General features: G+C 47.3%; 1 protein-coding gene across 1 annotated transcript in view; it reads right to left on the bottom strand.

Moving 5' to 3' along the window:
- The window catches only part of LOC146809680 (sulfotransferase 2A1-like), a 172062-nt gene that overhangs the window by 94403 nt on the left and 56899 nt on the right, over positions 1-20760 (bottom strand). Inside the window, exon 2 of the mRNA XM_085616528.1 lies at positions 12864-13020. Within this exon, the coding sequence (XP_085472654.1) occupies positions 12864-13008 (145 nt within the window). The 5' untranslated portion in view covers positions 13009-13020. The remainder of the gene's footprint in view (positions 1-12863; positions 13021-20760) is intronic.

Genomic DNA, 20760 nt, shown 5'->3' with positions numbered 1-20760 from the left:
GTAAGTGGAATGGGGTAGATGCGACAGGGAAAGAGAGAGAAAGAGCGCGCGAGAGAGAGAGAGAGAGAAAGAGCACGCAAGAGAGAAAGAGCGCGCAAGAGAGAAAGAGCGCCATGCCTATCCCTCCCAGTTGGTATGAACTGTGTCAGCATATTGCTTTTATGCCGATCGATTGCGCATTTAGAACCTTGGTGGCATATGAGGACAAAAAAAAAAAAAAAGAGAGAAAGAGCGCGCAAGAGAGAAAGAGCGAGAGCGAGAGCAAGAGCGAGAGCAAGAGCGAGTGAAAGAGCGAGAGAAAGAGCGAGAGAAAGAGCGAGAGCAAGAGCGAGAGAAAGAGCGAGAGCAAGAGCGAGAGAAAGAGCGAGAGAAAGAGCGAGAGCAAGAGCGAGAGCAAGAGCGAGAGAAAGAGCGAGAGCAAGAGCAAGAGCGAGAGCAAGAGCGAGAGCAAGAGCGAGAGCAAGAGCGAGAGAAAGAGCGAGAGCAAGAGAGAAAGAGCGAGAGCGAGAGCGAGAGCGAGAGCGAGAGCAAGAGCGAGAGCAAGAGCGAGAGCGAGAGAAAGAGCGAGAGCGAGAGAAAGAGCGAGAGCGAGAGAAAGAGCGAGAGCGAGAGAAAGAGCGAGAGAAAGAGCGAGCGAGAGAAAGAGCGAGAGAAAGAGCGAGAGAAAGAGCGAGAGCGAGAGAAAGAGCGAGAGAAAGAGCGAGAGAAAGAGCGAGAGAAAGAGCGAGAGAAAGAGCGAGAGAAAGAGCGAGAGAAAGAGCGAGAGAAAGAGCGAGAGAAAGAGCGAGAGAAAGAGCGAGAGCAAGAGCGAGAGCAAGAGCGAGAGCAAGAGCGAGAGCAAGAGCGAGAGCAAGAGCGAGAGCAAGAGCGAGAGCAAGAGCGAGAGCAAGAGCGAGAGAAAGAGCGAGAGCAAGAGCGAGAGAAAGAGCGAGAGAAAGAGCGAGAGCAAGAGCGAGAGCAAGAGCGAGAGCAAGAGCGAGAGCAAGAGCGAGAGCAAGAGCGAGAGCAAGAGCGAGAGCAAGAGCGAGAGCAAGAGCGAGAGAAAGAGCGAGAGAAAGAGCGAGAGAAAGAGCGAGAGAAAGAGCGAGAGAAAGAGCGAGAGAAAGAGAGAGAGAAAGAGCGAGAGCAAGAGAAAGAGCGAGAGAAAGAGCGAGAGAAAGAGCGAGAGCAAGAGCGAGAGCAAGAGCGAGAGAAAGAGCGAGAGCAAGAGCGAGAGAAAGAGCGAGAGAAAGAGCGAGAGGAAGAGAGAAAGAGCGAGAGCGAGAGAAAGAGCGAGAGCGAGAGAAAGAGCGAGAGAAAGAGCGAGAGAAAGAGAAAGAGCGAGAGAAAGAGCGAGAGCGAGAGAAAGAGCGAGAGAAAGAGCGAGAGAAAGAGCGAGAGAAAGAGCGAGAGAAAGAGCGAGAGAAAGAGCGAGAGAAAGAGCGAGAGAAAGAGCGAGAGAAAGAGCGAGAGAAAGAGCGAGAGAAAGAGCGAGAGCGAGAGAAAGAGCGAGAGAAAGAGCGAGAGCGAGAGAAAGAGCGAGAGAAAGAGCGAGAGAAAGAGCGAGAGAAAGAGCGAGAGCGAGAGAAAGAGCGAGAGCGAGAGCGAGAGCGAGAGCGAGAGCAAGAGCGAGAGCGAGAGCGAGAGCGAGAGAAAGAGCGAGAGCGAGAGAAAGAGCGAGAGCAAGAGCAAGAGCGAGAGAAAGAGCGAGAGCAAGAGCGAGAGAAAGAGCGAGAGCAAGAGCGAGAGGAAGAGAGAGAGAAAGAGCGAGAGCAAGAGCAAGAGCGAGAGAAAGAGCGAGAGAAAGAGCAAGAGCGAGAGAAAGAGCGAGAGAAAGAGCGAGAGGAAGAGAGAGAGAAAGAGCGAGAGCAAGAGCAAGAGCGAGAGAAAGAGCGAGAGAAAGAGCAAGAGCAAGAGCGAGAGAAAGAGCGAGAGAAAGAGCGAGAGGAAGAGAGAAAGAGCGAGAGCGAGAGCAAGAGCGAGAGCAAGAGCGAGAGCAAGAGCGAGAGCGAGAGCGAGAGAAAGAGCGAGAGAAAGAGCGAGAGCGAGAGAAAGAGCGAGAGCGAGAGCGAGAGAAAGAGCGAGAGCGAGAGAGAGAGCGAGAGAAAGAGCGAAAGCGAGAGAGAGAGCGAGAGAAAGAGCGAGAGCGAGAGCGAGAGAAAGAGCGAGAGCGAGAGCGAGAGAAAGAGCGAGAGCGAGAGAAAGAGCGAGAGCGAGAGCGAGAGAAAGAGCGAGAGAGAGCGAGAGCGAGAGAAAGAGCGAGAGAGAGCGAGAGCGAGAGAAAGAGCGAGAGACAGAGCGAGAGCGAGAGAAAGAGCGAGAGACAGAGCGAGAGAAAGAGCGAGAGCGAGAGCAAGAGCGAGAGAAAGAGCGAGAGCGAGAGCAAGAGCGAGAGAAAGAGCGAGCGCGAGAGCAAGAGCGAGAGAAAGAGCGAGCAAGAGCGAGAGCGAGAGCGAGAGAAAGAGCGAGCAAGAGCGAGAGCGAGAGCAAGAGCGAGAGCAAGAGCGAGAGCAAGAGCGAGAGCAAGAGCGAGAGCAAGAGCGAGAGCAAGAGCGAGAGAAAGAGCGAGAGAAAGAGCGAGAGAAAGAGCGAGAGAAAGAGCGAGAGAAAGAGCGAGAGAAAGAGCGAGAGAAAGAGCGAGAGAAAGAGCGAGAGCGAGAGAAAGAGCGAGAGCGAGAGAAAGAGCGAGAGCGAGAGAAAGAGCGAGAGAAAGAGCGAGAGAAAGAGCGAGAGAAAGAGCGAGAGAAAGAGCGAGAGAAAGAGCGAGAGAAAGAGCGAGAGAAAGAGCGAGAGAAAGAGCGAGAGAAAGAGCGAGAGCGAGAGAAAGAGCGAGAGCGAGAGAAAGAGCGAGAGCGAGAGAAAGAGCGAGAGCGAGAGAAAGAGCGAGAGCGAGAGAAAGAGCGAGAGCGAGAGAAAGAGCGAGAGCGAGAGCAAGAGCGAGAGAAAGAGCGAGAGCGAGAGCGAGAGAAAGAGAGAGAGAAAGAGCGAGAGCAAGAGCAAGAGCGAGAGAAAGAGCGAGAGAAAGAGCGAGAGCAAGAGCGAGAGCAAGAGCGAGAGAAAGAGCGAGAGCAAGAGCGAGAGAAAGAGCGAGAGAAAGAGCGAGAGAAAGAGCGAGAGAGAGCGAGAGAAAGAGCGAGAGAAAGAGCGAGAGCGAGAGAAAGAGCGAGAGCGAGAGAAAGAGCGAGAGCGAGAGCAAGAGCGAGAGAAAGAGCGAGAGCGAGAGCGAGAGCAAGAGCGAGAGCGAGAGCGAGAGCGAGAGCGAGAGCAAGAGCGAGAGAAAGAGCGAGAGCGAGAGCAAGAGCAAGAGCAAGAGCGAGAGCAAGAGCGAGAGCAAGAGCGAGAGAAAGAGCGAGAGAAAGAGCGAGAGCGAGAGCGAGAGCAAGAGCAAGAGCAAGAGCGAGAGCAAGAGCGAGAGCAAGAGCGAGAGCGAGAGCAAGAGCGAGAGCAAGAGCGAGAGCAAGAGCGAGAGAAAGAGCGAGAGCAAGAGAGAAAAAGCGAGAGAAAGAGCGAGCAAGAGCGAGAGCGAGAGCAAGAGCGAGAGCAAGAGCGAGAGCAAGAGCGAGAGCAAGAGCGAGAGCGAGAGCGAGAGCGAGAGCGAGAGCGAGAGAAAGAGCGAGCAAGAGCGAGAGCGAGAGAAAGAGCGAGCAAGAGCGAGAGCGAGAGAAAGAGCGAGCAAGAGCGAGAGCGAGAGCGAGAGAAAGAGCGAGAGCGAGAGCGAGAGCGAGAGCGAGAGCAAGAGCGAGAGCGAGAGCAAGAGCGAGAGCGAGAGCAAGAGCGAGAGCAAGAGCGAGAGCAAGAGCGAGAGCAAGAGCAAGAGCGAGAGAAAGAGCGAGAGCAAGAGCGAGAGCAAGAGCGAGAGCAAGAGCGAGAGCAAGAGCGAGAGCAAGAGCGAGAGCAAGAGCGAGAGCAAGAGCGAGAGCAAGAGCGAGAGAAAGAGCGAGAGCAAGAGCGAGAGCAAGAGCGAGAGAGAAAGAGCGAGAGAGAAAGAGCGAGAGAGAAAGAGCGAGAGCGAGAGAAAGAGCGAGAGAAAGAGCGAGAGAAAGAGCGAGAGAAAGAGCGAGAGAAAGAGCGAGAGCAAGAGCGAGAGCAAGAGCGAGAGAAAGAGCAAGAGCAAGAGCGAGAGAAAGAGCGAGAGCAAGAGCGAGAGCAAGAGCGAGAGAGAAAGAGCGAGAGAGAAAGAGCGAGAGAGAAAGAGCGAGAGCGAGAGAAAGAGCGAGAGAAAGAGCGAGAGAAAGAGCGAGGGAAAGAGCGAGAGCGAGAGAAAGAGCGAGAGAAAGAGCGAGAGAAAGAGCGAGAGCGAGAGAAAGAGCGAGAGCAAGAGCGAGCGAGAGCGAGAGCAAGAGCGAGAGAAAGAGCGAGAGAAAGAGCGAGAGAAAGAGCGAGAGAAAGAGCGAGAGAAAGAGCGAGAGAAAGAGCGAGAGAAAGAGCGAGAGCGAGAGAAAGAGCGAGAGAAAGAGCGAGAGAAAGAGCGAGAGCGAGAGAAAGAGCGAGAGAAAGAGCGAGAGAAAGAGCGAGAGAAAGAGCGAGAGCGAGAGAAAGAGCGAGAGCGAGAGAAAGAGCAAGAGCGAGAGAAAGAGCAAGAGCGAGAGAAAGAGCGAGAGCGAGAGAAAGAGCGAGAGAAAGAGAAAGAGCGAGAGAAAGAGCGAGAGAAAGAGCGAGAGCAAGAGAGAAAGAGCGAGAGCGAGAGAAAGAGCGAGCAAGAGCGAGAGCGAGAGCAAGAGCGAGAGCGAGAGCGAGAGCGAGAGCGAGAGCGAGAGCGAGAGCGAGAGAAAGAGCGAGAGCGAGAGCGAGAGAAAGAGCGAGCAAGAGCGAGAGCGAGAGAAAGAGCGAGCAAGAGCGAGCGCGAGAGCGAGAGAAAGAGCGAGAGCGAGAGCAAGAGCGAGAGCAAGAGCGAGAGCGAGAGCAAGAGCGAGAGCGAGAGCAAGAGCGAGAGCGAGAGCAAGAGCGAGAGCGAGAGCAAGAGCGAGAGCAAGAGCAAGAGCGAGAGCAAGAGCGAGAGAGAGAGCGAGAGAAAGAGCGAGAGAAAGAGCGAGAGCAAGAGCGAGAGCAAGAGCGAGAGAGAAAGAGCGAGAGAGAAAGAGCGAGAGCGAGAGAAAGAGCGAGAGAAAGAGCGAGAGAAAGAGCGAGAGAAAGAGCGAGAGCGAGAGAAAGAGCGAGAGAAAGAGCGAGAGAAAGAGCGAGAGCGAGAGAAAGAGCGAGAGCAAGAGCGAGCGAGAGCGAGAGAAAGAGCGAGAGCGAGAGCGAGAGAAAGAGCGAGCAAGAGCGAGAGCGAGAGAAAGAGCGAGCAAGAGCGAGCGCGAGAGCGAGAGAAAGAGCGAGAGCGAGAGCGAGAGCAAGAGCGAGAGCGAGAGCAAGAGCGAGAGCAAGAGCAAGAGCGAGAGCAAGAGCGAGAGAGAGAGCGAGAGAAAGAGCGAGAGAAAGAGCGAGAGCAAGAGCGAGAGCAAGAGCGAGAGAGAAAGAGCGAGAGAGAAAGAGCGAGAGCGAGAGAAAGAGCGAGAGAAAGAGCGAGAGAAAGAGCGAGAGAAAGAGCGAGAGAAAGAGCGAGAGAAAGAGCGAGAGAAAGAGCGAGAGCGAGAGAAAGAGCGAGAGAAAGAGCGAGAGAAAGAGCGAGAGCGAGAGAAAGAGCGAGAGCAAGAGCGAGCGAGAGCGAGAGAAAGAGCGAGAGAAAGAGCGAGAGAAAGAGCGAGAGAAAGAGCGAGAGAAAGAGCGAGAGAAAGAGCGAGAGAAAGAGAAAGAGCGAGAGAAAGAGCAAGAGCGAGAGAAAGAGCAAGAGCGAGAGAAAGAGCGAGAGCGAGAGAAAGAGCGAGAGAAAGAGAAAGAGCGAGAGAAAGAGCGAGAGCGAGAGCGAGAGCGAGAGAAAGAGCGAGAGCGAGAGCGAGAGCGAGAGAAAGAGCGAGAGAAAGAGCGAGAGAAAGAGCGAGAGAAAGAGCGAGAGCGAGAGCGAGAGAAAGAGCGAGAGAAAGAGCGAGAGAAAGAGCGAGAGAAAGAGCGAGAGAAAGAGCGAGAGAAAGAGCGAGAGAAAGAGCGAGAGAAAGAGCGAGAGCAAGAGCGAGAGAAAGAGCGAGAGAAAGAGCGAGAGCGAGAGCAAGAGCGAGAGAAAGAGCAAGAGCGAGAGAAAGAGCGAGAGCGAGAGAAAGAGCGAGAGAGAGAGAAAGAGCGAGAGAAAGAGCGAGAGAAAGAGCGAGAGCGAGAGAAAGAGCGAGAGAAAGAGCGAGAGCAAGAGCAAGAGCGAGAGAAAGAGCGAGAGCGAGAGAAAGAGCGAGAGCGAGAGAAAGAGCGAGAGCGAGAGAAAGAGCGAGCAAGAGCGAGAGCGAGAGCGAGAGAAAGAGCGAGAGCAAGAGCGAGAGCAAGATCGAGAGCAAGAGCGAGAGCAAGAGCGAGAGCAAGAGCGAGAGAGAAAGAGCGAGAGCGAGAGAAAGAGCGAGAGCGAGAGAAAGAGCGAGAGAAAGAGCGAGAGCAAGAGCGAGAGAGAAAGAGCGAGAGCGAGAGAAAGAGCGAGAGCGAGAGAAAGAGCGAGAGCGAGAGAAAGAGCGAGAGCGAGAGAAAGAGCGAGAGCGAGAGAAAGAGCAAGAGCGAGAGAAAGAGCAAGAGCGAGAGAAAGAGCAAGAGCGAGAGAAAGAGCAAGAGCGAGAGAAAGAGCAAGAGCGAGAGCAAGAGCGAGAGCAAGAGCGAGAGCAAGAGCAAGAGCAAGAGCGAGAGAGAAAGAGCGAGAGCGAGAGAAAGAGCGAGAGAAAGAGCGAGAGCAAGAGCGAGAGAGAAAGAGCGAGAGCGAGAGAAAGAGCGAGAGAAAGAGCGAGAGACAGAGCGAGAGAAAGAGCGAGAGCGAGAGAAAGAGCGAGAGAAAGAGCGAGAGAAAGAGCGAGAGCGAGAGAAAGAGCGAGAGCGAGAGAAAGAGCGAGAGCGAGAGAAAGAGCAAGAGCGAGAGAAAGAGCGAGAGCGAGAGCGAGAGAGAGAGCGAGAGAAAGAGCGAGAGAAAGAGCGAGAGAAAGAGCGAGAGAAAGAGCGAGAGAAAGAGCGAGAGAAAGAGCGAGAGAAAGAGCGAGAGAGAGCGAGAGAGAGCGAGAGAAAGAGCGAGAGAAAGAGCGAGAGAGACTGAGAGAGAGCGAGAGAGAGCGAGAGAGAGCGAGAGAGAGCGAGAGAGAGCGAGAGAGAGCGAGAGAGAGCGAGAGAGAGCGAGAGAGAGCGAAAGAGCGAGACACACAAGCCCGGGAGTGGTCCGTGCGTGCGCTTGGGAAAGCAGTCTGCTCATTTTTAAGCACTGCACTCGTGCTTGTGGCGCACCCCTGCGTGCTCCCGCAAGGTGGATGCCACCACAAGCACGAGAATGTGCTTTGAAAAAGAGCAGAACGATGGCTAAAGGTCCTCCTATGCAGCGCATGCGCGCTGTGTAGGCGAGACCTAAAGAATTTAACAATGTAGTTGGTGCCCGTGTGCATAGCCAACCGAGGGAGCAGTCATATTACCTCATGACTAGAAAAGACTTCTACGGCAAAAAGATTTTTTGCACCATCCAAGAACAACAGCAGAGGGCAGGAGTGGGAAGAGCATGTGTATCTACAGCTACACAAGCTATGAATATATATTTCCGTTACTTAGTTTTACAATAAATCCATAATTCGATAAAATGCTTTAATTGTAAGGAAATTCTGTTAAACAGTATAATAAAATGACAGAATCCCACGAAAGATCCATTTTAGTGAAAACATCATACTAAAATGACACCAGTCAAAAGAGCAGTGTTTGACGTTTCACTGGTGCCCAGAGTTTGTACATTTCCAGAACATGCTTATGTAATACCCAAGCGCTCCTTTTACTCTAAGTCTACAAAGCTAGCATTGTAGAACCAATTTTATTTCATGCCAATTTTTTAATTCATCTGCCATATATTTGGCTCTTTTTTTATTAAAGAAATATTAAGCTGATTACCTGAGAATATACTGAAATGGAAAGATGATAGAGAGACAAAACTAGAGGTGTATAGGAAAATGGAAAGGTTGACAAGGGAGAAAGCCAAAGCGGGAGTAGGAGGGGACAGACAGCAAGAAGAAGGATAATGGAGAATTAGGGGAGTGAAGAAATAAATAGCAAGCACAACTAGAAGGAAATTAGATGAGGCAGAAAGACAAGTATGGAATGAGAAAGAATAGGAATTACAATCTACAAAATGTGTCTACATTTAGGATCTTCGTCCATCTTGTTTTCTATCTCCCTAGATCTTCTATAAATGTCTGCTACATCAGTAATCACACACATTTACTTATCCTGCATCTGCAAGAATAATATCACATCAGTTTAAAGTTTTGATATTTTCTATGGAGCTTACTTTACACGGTTTACATTCGTGTATAGTGAAGTGACCCATCTTCCTGCATTTGAAACAAGCCATTCTAAAAGATCAGGCACTACTTCTCTCTAATTTTAGGTTTACGAAACACAAATTTACCACACATATCACCCCCATTTCGCTTTAAAACTTATCACATCCTTGTATTGTTCTTTAGTTTTTCAATTTCCCACCGTCGTGTTTCACTTAATTCTGTATTCTACAATATTTGTATTAGAATGTTCAAATACGCAAGAAAAAGGGAAAGCATTCTGAGCATAGTTTACAATCTCCCACCATCACTTAGCAGCTAGTGTAGTCTGCCCCTTAGCTCACTGGTAGTAGATTGAAAAAAGCATAACATCAATGCAAGAAGAGAGACGGGGCACAGTGTAATAGCAGCAGTGTGTTTTCAGTCAAGTACTTCAGCTGTCCTTCCATATGTACACAGAGATATCAATATAATGGAGTATGTATGCTCATTCATATACATTGACATGTGCACCAAACTTCCTTGGACATTGGTAACTAGGTCTAGCAAAAGAATAGGGAGCAACAGAGTATGCCACAATGACAAATCCCCAGCAAGGGGGCACGATATTTGGAGAAAATGTGCAGTCAGCATGAAGGTTCATGTGAAACCCCAGACAGAATACATTGGCCATTCAGTTCCGGACTAACCTGTCTTGGGCACGAGCGTAGTGCCAAGTGAAATAAGGGTTCATCCCAAACCTGGGCAAATAAATCAGTCGTCCTTCATCGTATAGCCACGTGTTCCAATCCAGCACCTCTCGTTAATTCTGTAAACCACTCCTAAAGTGTCATGACCATGGGCTTTTTCAAATGTCGTAAAATGCAAGCTTTGGCAACCACCAATGACATCACCAGCCACCGTTGCCTATCACTGGACATTTCTACAAAGTCTGACTTTTCATGGAGCATGGCCAGTTTGGGGTGATGGGGAGCGTAGAAGTCCCCCATGTTTGACAGTGTAGTCCATATTGCAGTTCAATATGGCTCTAAGGCAGTACAGAGCTAGTGGACGAGAATGAAGTCACAGCTTGACTGCCCACGTCATCAGCAAAAGGTGTGGTACAGAAGCTTCGCTTTCTACAGAGTAAGGGGGGGCCCATCATCAGTTGTGCAAACCTTAGAAGTAGGGAAATACAAACAGGACGACCCTTGTGTGTATGATGTGAGGCCAGTACCACAATCCAGTCTTCATCCTGGTTACCATTTTGTAGTGCTATTTGGAAAAAGGCCTTGGAAATAAACTTCAGGGAACTAGAGTACACATTCTCTGTCAGCACACGAGGGAGACCTGAAATCACCCCTTTGTACTGTTCGAGTACATCCAAATATCATCTCACCGAGAATTATAGCATACAGGAGAAAGATTAATATATAGCCACTGGCATGATGGTGGCAGGTTATAATTTGGGCTCCCAATTTTATGCCACTTTTTTACCATTTCCATCTGTATTTATCCATATTTCTTTTTCTCCATTATATTCGTATTCATCCATTTTTATTTTGTGTTTTGAAAATAGATGGGGTAATTTTCCAAATATATTTAGCTGATAAATATGCACTCATACTTTGATGGCTCTCCTGTTTTAGCAAATTAAACAGCCAAATATAAAAAAGCATTACACCCACCGATAAATACTAGCATTATATTACAAATATATTTTACACTATGCATGTATCCAAGGGTTTTTAGCTCCTCGTGCAGTCTATCTGCTCTACTGTTGTCTACTGTTGGCCTGGAATTCGCGAAGGACAGCATGGAGAGTCACCACAAGAAACACAATTTTTCCCTATTTTTCTACAGACAGAAAACACATTATTTTATGTCTGTCCTGATTTGTACAATTAAGTAAAAACAACAGACTGGGAGCCTTGGGTATAATCTGAGCACAGGTCTGGCAGGTCTTCAGAGATTCCTCCTCAATGAGCTGGCCCGCTTTCTCAAGTCCCTTACGGGCCCGAGGCTCCAAGGGCATGGGAGAGGCTCCCATCGTCAGACCACCAGGAGAGATCAAGTGTCAACCCATGTGTGTAGTATCCCAATGTTCCTAGTGGCTAGTGTTTTAATGGGTAAATGCAGCTAGAATTATCGGATTCTCAATCGCGTTAGGTAATGATTTGAATGTATGCACACGGTCAGTCCCTCCCTGCAGAGACTGAAACTACTATCTATCGCAAGCCAGGTGGGTGAGGTGTTCAAATTAGTAGGCAAGTTCTCGAACTCAAAATATTTCATATGTAAATTACACTACAAACGCGGTCTTAAAATAAGACCGGCTTTAAAATTAAATGGAAGAGATAGTTTCTAAACATAAACCTAGAAACATTATAAACTACCACCCTATCTCCCCTGAAGATGATAGACTTCCTGAACTAAGGCAAGTCAAATGTCACGTCACCATTACGTACTGGCCAATATTCACCCTTATGCATCAAGCCAAAATCCAGTCGGTAAAATACCGATTCCTTATTAGCTCCCGGTATTAAGTAGAAAATACCCAATCCCAATGCATCAACCCAAAAGCAGAAATCGGTATTTAAGGAATCCTTAAATAGCGATTCTTTAAATAGGGATTCCTTAAATACCGATTCCTTAAATAGCTCTTGCATTTAAGGAATCCCAAAGTGAGATTCCTTAAATGCAATGCATCAAAGTTAAAAAATTAGCGATTTCGCTAATAAGGGGAGCAAATTACCATGAAGATGAACTGCATGGTAATTTGCAAAAACTTTGAAAAATGCACTTTTGTGCATTTTTCAAAGTGTCATGTTGCGCACACACATGCCCTTAGAGCATGTGTGTGTGCAACATATGTGCACATATCATTTTCAGGGGTGCAACAGGGTGTCCTTTTGACACCCTGGCACCCTTGAAAGTGCTCCAGCTATTAGCGATTCGGTAATACCGAATCGCTAATACAGAATGGCTTTACATTCATTCCTATGGGCCTCCAAGGCCATAGGAATGAATGGGTAGGTATTCCTTATTACCGATTCGGTATTACCGATTCGGTAATAAGGAATCTTAAGGAATCGCTATTTGAATAGCGATTCCTACATGCATAGCCTTTTGCTATTCCTTATTAGCGATTCCTTATTTTTCGCTAATAAGGAATCGCAAATGCTAATGTTGATGCATATGCCCCATTGTTTGTATACTTGAAGCAACAATGTATTCAATTAAGCCATAAAGCAGAAAGGTTTTCATGCAGTGCACAATCTGAACTGATGAACATCAGGTGCTCTTAAATCTGATGATGAAGGAAAAGGAGGCAGAGTAAAGTAAAATACCTGCCTAGGATCGCACAATTTGGTCAAATGGGGAAGCCAGGATTTATACCAGGTTTCCTGACTCCACACTGTGCACTTGAACCACAGGATAAGCGTCTCCTTACCTGTTCCGTTTAACTCCGAAGGCCAGCGCTTTGTGTTGAATTCTGCAAGGAGCTAACTTAGTAAATTTCCGTAGTAGCAGAAGTTAAATTAACTGATCCATTAAGTGTTTCTAGGATAAAACTTAAGTAGCAAAGCACTAAGGAAAGGGAGACAGAATACTCTGCTATCATCAAAACCCCCAGATTTAACAAAGGTTCGAGCTCCTCAGCACCTCAGAAAAGGTCATTAGAAGCATATGCGGACAGAGGGGTCTTAGAGATCCCACAGTTATAGGTCTGCATTGGGACAAAGGAGATGTGCAGAGCTGGGCTGCGGACAGACTTTCACACAGAGCTCTCATGGGACTCCAGGCGTTACCATTCTTACATTTTGTATTCCCCTCTGGGTTGGGGCGGGGCACCACAGATGGGAAGCTCAAACTGAGCCACCGCTAGAGGTAATCACAAGTGTAAAAAGAAAGCCTCTCTCCTCCCTCCTGCTTTATCTCCTGTCCTGGCTCCTCACCATCCTCCAGTTGTCTCTCTCGCCTGCAACTCAAACTCTTTGTTTTTCCTCTTTCCTTCCTTCACCTCCCTCCCCGCCTCGAGTCTCTTTACATTCACTCCAGTCTCCCTAGTTCTTTTTTACTATCCTCCTATCCCCTCCCCTACCTCACCCATACGAGTGTCTTCCTCTTTCACCTTGCAATACACTTAACCGCTTCTTTTCTCTGTTTCTCAATCTCAAATTTTGACTCCTGCACATTCTTGATACACCATCCCTTACAGTGCGCCTCTTCTGACTCCGTGTGAGTGGCCCGTCCCAAATGAATTTTGAGTGACATAAGAGAAGTAGACTTAAAATGTTGTAAAATGAGCAAAGAAGAAGCGGGAATCCCGCTCTTTTACTGCAGAACATTCCATACACGGCTCTCCTAAAGAACAAAAATGTGAATGCCCCACAAAAAGACAAAGTGGAGCTTTTCTCTCTCAACAACTATAAAGTCGAGTTCTATACAAAACGAGAGAACAAAGTCTGCAGCATTTTCTCCACAAAGAGAATTCAATTCACCCAGAGACTGAATGAGGTGAAGAGAAAGAGAACACAAGCAGAATAGACACACTAAGATGACCAGGAAGAGTTGGAGACACGTTACCAGATTTGGGGTACGTGACGTTGAAGACATCATCATCCCGGACCTGGAAGTCGTGCTGCATGTAGCGCAGGCTCTCCTCGTCGTGGGCTATGGCCGGAAACCGTATCCCTTGGTGGATCAGCTCTTCGGTCGTTACGGCTTCCATGGCGCAAATGTGCTGAATGGGGAACAGACCAGAGCAACGCCTCGTTAGAGATACCTGGATTAATCTGTGGCTGCAGAAATGATGCAAGTTTTATCTATTTTTACCAGTCATCTGCTTTACTGGGCTTGTCGGACAAGAACAGACTTGCAGATTGCACAAGTGTCCTATGGGCATTGGAATTAACAGAACACCGGGAGTACGCCTCCACCATCACATAACTAGAGGCCTACAGTTACCATAAGGCTCCTTGTCCTCAGGGACACCGTATTCCAGCCCAGGGCCCTTTTACAAAGGATTCAAATATTGACCATTTATCCATAAACCACAATTATGCAAACTAAGGTTATTATTATTATTTCCACTTATAGACTGCGCGGCTACCCAGCATGTTTCCCGGCTCTAAGCATAGGTAGACATGTCCAACTGGAAGATTACAATAACCAGGTCCCCAGAGCACCCTGGATTGTTAAATACACTCCCATGACTGGTACAGACTCTTATGACATTGAGCGAGGGTTGAAGGAAAATTATCAGCAGGCCTGGAAACTATTTTAATACAGGCCATGTTTTGCACCAAGAAAGCAAGTAATACCGCTCTAGAGTGCTTTTAAATATAATATTTTAAAGCAGGGCCAAACAATACATTTTTTACATAACTGCTGCAAGGTTTTGAAAATTATTTAAAGAAGCTCAAGAAAATTCCAACATTTCTACCCACCAGCAGTAAATTATCAATTTGCACCCTGAGTGGAGCACTTTGGCTTTGAGACCCCTTCTGTAATTCCAATAGATCGTTTCTTCTCTTGCATTGTGGCGTGCCCACATGCAAATGAGGGAAACATTTTACCCTGCGCCATGACTCAAGTAATGTTTTATTTCCTTTGAGTAACTACAATTGCCCGGGTCACTCTTCTATCAGCACACCCAATTCGAACATCAATTCACCACTTTTCCTTTTCATGTACCCCACGTCTACCTTAAAAAATATTTATTCCAAAGATTCTGCGTGTTCCAGATCTCCGAAAATATAGCCCATTCACCCCATGTCATCAAGCTTTTTTCTGGCTGCAGGAGGTGTGCTCAGCCCCCTGTTACGACACCAAGGATGCTTTGCAGGAGGTTTTCAGGGCTATCAACAAACTGCAGTACTTCCTGCCCCAACAAAAAGTGCTGCCTTCATCCTGGTCTGTCACTTGGAAAAAAAACATTTTCACTTTCCCTACTGTTTGTCAACTTGAATGTTAGAGTAGCCCACACATGTGTGTTTTTATAGCTAACACATATAGTAGGCGCACAACGTGACATTCACTCTTCCCATTTGCCCAAGGACTCTCAGAAACAGAGCGTGTTGTTCATGGCGTAGCCTTTTATTCACGAACAGGTAATTCACCAGTGACCAACACGAGAGTAACATTATCTCTTTGGATATAGAATTATCAAAGCATCACTCTTTAGTGGTATTAACTTGACGAAGGCTGCCGGGCAATTAGGCACAACATTACACTTGAACTTGAGCTTGGCCGTTACACTTGAACTTGAGCTTGGCCGTACACTTTAGTGGCCTTGGCCTGTCAAAGGCAGTAAAGAAGATATGCACCAGATTACATTTGAACTCTTGAACTTGGCCATACACTTGAACTTGGCCATCTCGGCCCACCAAGCCCCCACTCCGCTGTGCACATTGTGCCAGGAGGCCCCAACGCGCTACAGCAAACAGTTGCACTTCTTGTAAACCAGGGCCCCTCATGGCACACTGGCATGCCCACCGGGGTACCTGCACTCAGGCAGCCTCCCCAGGGTTCACCTCAGTCCATAGGTTGTGGGTTAGGGCAGAAGAGTCAGGGACCACCAGCAGGCCAATCCCCCCTTCCGCCTACCCTCTGCACATGTGGCTCCTACCCCTTTCTGGGGGCCATCCAGTTGTTTTACCGCCATTGTTGCGCTTGCTTGTTAGCTGTCACCGTTCCGCCCTCGCTCTCTTGCCGGGTGGGTGGGTGGTCGACGATGTGCCCCTGCAGCTTGCCAGAGGTTCGAAGGGACAAAGAGGCTGAGGATCGCAGGGCGCAGATTCAAATAAGCCTTCCAGCGCGCCCTGACGACGTCACTTCGTTCAGCCCCCTTTTCCTGCCCTGGGGGAAAGTCCAGTCCCGTGGCGCTACTAAGGGCGCCCCGCCTCTAGGCGCGGGGGGCGCCGGTCAGTTGCTTCTTAGTACTTTGTGAGAATCACTTTATGCGATGGGAGCAGTTTTTGGGTAAGGCTTGATAAGAGATCTTATGTGATCAAAAAGAGCTTTCAGGAGTAGTGCAGAAATGGACTGTGGCGGTGGGCGTGGTCTGGCCACACACAAGATGGCCGCTTAGTCTCGGAGCTCCGCGCCGTGGGGAGCTTCAGACGGCTATGAGGGCTGCTTCACATCGGCATTGACGGCTCGCTGGGATGGAAAATACCGTCGGAATATACACGCTTCCTCATGTGGCAGTTTTCGCGGTGAGAAACGGTCCCTCCATTCAGTACGGAGGTGCTTTTCTTCTCGCCCACTGTTCCCTGTGAAAGACGTCCTGCTGTCATGCGCTCGCATCTCCTCGCGGCGAAGTGTGCACTTTTTGACTCGCGCCGGAGGGGATTTTCAAGTCAGAGAGACTCAACCTCCTTGGCAGCTTTGATGTGTTCTACAGTACGTCCACTCTCCCCTTATTATGTGAGGTGCGAATTTTAATTACTGAGGTGCACATTTATTGCTGAGACACTCCGATTTTCTACACTGTGTGGCGCGCGCCTAATAATTTTATTTTCAATTGCTGAGGCACCCTGAGGAAAATATTTATTATTGATGAACTATGGCTGTAGCTTTTGGGCGCCAAGACATGGCTCTGCAGAGGACTCTTTTTCTCCCTAATATATCAGGCGCACTTGCTGGCTACTGAGGCGCCTGAGGAGATTTTCCTGCTATTGTGGCTGACTTCAAACTGCTAGGCTGCTTGCGGCATATACAGGGCTTACTCAACGTTGTACGGCTACAAAGAGACTGTTTGAATTCTAACTGCTTTTGCACTACTGTCATACATTTGAAGTGCCTATGATGCCTTTGAATTATTATGTTATTGTTTCACTGACTCAGTTCTGCACCACATCCATCAGTAGTGCCTAGCCCTGTACTGAGCAAAAACGTTATCAACTGAGGAGATCTGCCCTAAGCACACCTATCAGTTTTTCTCCTCAGCAATTACACTTTGAACCTACCTTTTTTTTGGGGGGTGGGGGGGTAGCTATTCTACAACAACGACCACAGCTGTGTCTCCAATATTGGTGCTCCAGTGGGTGAGGGGAAAAAGGAAGTCTACTTGACAGTATAGTGAGGAAAGGGAAGGAAAGGCCAATAAGACATGCCATCTGGCAAAGCGAACAATAAATCCATAAAGCAGCCTCTGTACTCCGAAGCTTTAACTCGGGGTCTTTCCATTTTGACAGCCTCAACTACCTTTCCCTCAACTCAAACAATATCTAATCCTAATATGGCAACTGCTCCAGACTCAACTATGGACCGCATACTTCAGGAGATATAGGCAGTAGCTCAAGGCTTGCAGGGCATGGTATCTTCCATATCTGCCCTAGCAGCTTATACCAAATCCATACTTGCGGATATTACTGGATTTCAAAATCGTCTCCAAGGTCTAACTGAGCGAGTTGTCAATGTGGAGAATCGTTTTAGCAACATACTGGATTGAGATCAAGAACTTCTTTTTCTTCATAGTAAAATTATAGATTTGGAAGACAGAAGTCGTCGAGACAATGTATGTTTTTTTGGTTTCCCAGAAAAAACTGAAGGTTGAGACGCTAAGTCTTTGTTCCAAACGACTCTTCCAAAAATCACAGGCCTCAACTTTGATCCGCCATTGGAGATGTAGAGAGCTCATCACATCGGCCCACTTCAAGAAGGAAATAATCTACTGCCTCGCACACTCATTGTTTGTTTTTTAAGACATAAACAGGCTCGTCAATTGATTACTGACGCCCATATTCACGGACCATACGTGTTTGAGGTCATGAAATCCATGCAGCGGCAGACTTTTCAAAGGAAACAAATGATAGACGCAAAGCCTTTCTCTCCTTTCGACCTCGTCTACGTCAATTGGACATTAAATATGGACATACACGGGTGGGGGTACGACTCGAATGTACACGGGGGGGTTCGACTCGAACGTACATGGGGGGTTCGACACGTACACGGGTGTACATACACGGGGGTCGGCGTGTACGTACAGGGGCTGGGGGGGGGTCGGCGCGTACGTACGGGGGCTGGGGGGGGGTCGGCGCATACGTACGGGGGCTGAAGGGGGGGGTCGGCGCGTACGTACGGGGGCTGGGGGGGGGGGGGGTCGGCGCGTACGTACGGGGGCTGGGGGGGGTCGGCGCGTACCGGGCCACCTACTCTGGTCGATTCGCGCCGTACTTCGCTTTTCCGGCACTTTTTGGGTGCCGTGAAAATATTGCCGTTTGGACTGCTGTCGGTTCGAATCGTAATTCCTGGGTCGTGAAACGCTGCCTGAAAGCGTCCCGACGTCACGTCGCAGCATTCCCGGATCACATTCGTATGTATATTTTCGTCGGTCGGTGTTTTTTACGATTCGTACGGAAATGGCGTTTCCGTGCGAATCGTAATTCCATGTTTGTAAAGTTTTACGACCGGGTATGAGTCGGACGGGGAATACGCTCCGACCGACGATTCGTACCCGGTTTTTACCGGATCGTAATCGGCACCAAAATGTTTATTGCTGATATTTTATTCTTTTCCCATTTCTCTTCTTATATTCCCTTATTTATTGACTCTCCATTCCGCAACATATCAATTTTAACTTGGATGTCTTATTATTTAATTATTTATGAGCAGTATCTAACTGCAAGAATATATAAATATTGCATTATTATTCAAATCACTCTAATTTTATAATTTGAATATTATGAATTAAGAACCAGTATATATCATCAATGTTGTTTAATCGTTTCAAGGTTCAATATTCAATCATTCTGCTTTTTACTTACGTAACATTTTTTTAATATTTATAGTATGCTGGGTCCTTGACATATTAATATTTAGTTGTTCTATTTTAATATTCATTATAACTAATAGGCTTATTGCTATAGTATTATGTGACTATACTTTGGTAACAAGCAAGTGATCTTATAAATTTCTCTACTCATTTTCTGTCATGTTTACATACAAGACAATATTATTCTGCTCTATTATTGACTATATACATTAATAATTTTGACATAGTAATATTCATATTTTCATACTCTTCGTAATAGTTACTAGGATTATTGCTATAGTAATATATGACTATCTTTTTGGCACATGCACATTTTTTATTATTGATTTATCTACATATCTCCTACACTGTTTGCATATAAGATAATTTTATTCTGGTTCGTTTGACTAAGAGGAGTTAACCACCTCTCCAGTGATTATTTTATGATATTGTCATATTATGTCTGGTTTACCTTCTTTTGTTGTTCAGGTCCCTTATCTCTTCTCTCTATTCTACACCTGTATCCCCATGATACTAGGCTTTTTTTTCTCTTTTCATTTCGGCCTCTAAATTCCAATGCATATGTTACATTGGGCAGTGTATTATTTCATAGCCTTTTCCCTCGCCATCGATGGTCTCGTTGGATGGAGCTCCCCCGGCACGAGTAGCCCATAAGTTAGGACTCGCCGCTAAAAGATGTCAAGTCAAGAAAAACTTTATTTCGGCTTCAAGCCATAAAAGTTCATAAAATAATATTTACAACAAGAAAGAATTTATCAAGAATAAAACCATGATGCTGAGTATGAGTACAGTCCTTAATCCATAATACATAAGAGTAAAAACAGATTAAAAAGAAAGGAGAATGATATCGATAAAATTACCTTAATGAGGTAGTAATTGCCTTCTGATTAACCACATAGAAAAAAGAAATTTGGAGATCGCAATAACAAACAGGGGTCGAGTCGTATTTTAACAACCTGAAAAGATCTCTATGATTCGAAACCCCTAAATTCTTAGCTAGCTGGATTATCCATTTTCTACGTGGGATTTTATATGCCGAACAGAAGATTATTGTATGAACCTCGGTTTCATCAATGGCACCGCACCCAGGACAGGATTGTGTGATTGAGCCAGCCCATTTGTTAGTTCTTGAATGGAGGGGAAGAGACCCGTATCTAAATTGTAGGTATAATTTTTTGGCAATTACCGGGTGAATCAGATCTATTGCGGGCTCAAATCGATACCCAAGCTTGGCCTCGAAAAAAACCGAGGTCAAGTTTGAAGTATTAGCCGATCGTATGATCTGAGTCAGCTTGTATTCCTCCAGGATTTTGGCCAATGCTCTTTTTGGGAGAGAGGAGCAAGTGGCCTTAGGCAAGAGCCATAGGTCTTCTCTCCCAATCTCCCTAAGAAATTTTTTAACATAGGCTAACCAGGGAATAGTGCCTGCCCTAGGTAGCAATAGGATGGACTTCAGTTCCTCCTGAAAGTTAACAAGTTCGGGAGTGCTCCATAATCGTCGCCAGTACATAACAGGTCTAGAGGAGACCATGTCCGCGATTGGGTGGATGCCCAAGTCCATCCTGAGTGGCTGAATAGGAGTGCTTGTCGGTAATGCAAACAATTGTCTAAAAAAGCGATTTTCTGATTTAGTTAAAATCAAAACTGGATTATGGCCCCATAGTTCAGCACCATATGCTGCCACCCCCCTAGCCTGAGATTTGTAAATCTCTACCAGGGGGCTAATTAATTTTAGATGACTATTTTTGAACATCTTTAAAATCCCCCCTGATATCTGGACAAGTTTTAAATTTACTTTGGAGATCTGGGTGGCCCAAGTCATTTTGTTATTAAGGGTCAAACCCAGATAATCAAAAGTATTCACCCGTTCCAGTTGCAGGCCGTCCAGTTTTGGTATTGGACGATTGGTGGTTTCTGCATGGAACACCATGTATTTGGTCTTATTCACGTTGATGATTAGATTCCTTTTCCTGCAAAAGGAGGCAAAGCCATCCAGGACTCTGACCATACCCATGGGTGATCTAGACAAAAGCAGCGCATCATCCGCAAACATAAGTGCGGGAATTTTCCTGCCTGCGAGCTTGGGGACGTCTATATCGTTTAGGGCCAAAATGTCTTCAATTAGTCCGTTCAAGAAGAGGGCAAAGAGAGTTGGGGCTAGAACGCAGCCCTGACTCCCTTTTCTACCTTGAATGGTTCCGTCAGTTCTCCATGGAGTCCAAATCTGACTCTGGCAAAGGTGTCCTTATGGAGACGTTCAAATAGGTTGCAGAGGTAGAGAGGGACACCCATCCCCTTTAGCAACTCCCAAAGTTGGCTGCGGTCGACCATGTCGAAGGCAGATTTTAGATCGACAAACGTAAGGTAAAGGCTGCCCCCTTCTAGGATTACGCTTTTCCAATGGATCATTTGCAATCTAAACAATTGGTCCACAGTAGACATCCTAGCTCTAAATCCCGCCTGGAGAGGAGTCAAGATTTTAGATTCCTCCATCCAGGTTTGTAGTCTTGCCAGGAGGATGCGGGCAAAGATCTTCTGGGCAACATCTATTAGGCTAATGGGCCTGTAGTTGGCCGGATCAAGTGGTGATCCCTTTTTGTGTATCGGTATGATCTCGGCTCCGGCCCATGTTGGTGGTAACGGCATCCCTAGTAGTATTGCGTTGAAGAGACCAAATAAGTATGGAGCCCAGATATCGGGTTC

This window comes from Triturus cristatus, chromosome 7, assembly GCF_964204655.1.
Source record: "Triturus cristatus chromosome 7, aTriCri1.1, whole genome shotgun sequence".
In the NCBI taxonomy this organism is placed as follows: Eukaryota; Metazoa; Chordata; class Amphibia; order Caudata; family Salamandridae; genus Triturus; species Triturus cristatus.
The sequence above is the reverse complement of the archived record's forward strand: the minus strand, read 5'-3'. Positions and strand labels throughout refer to the sequence as shown.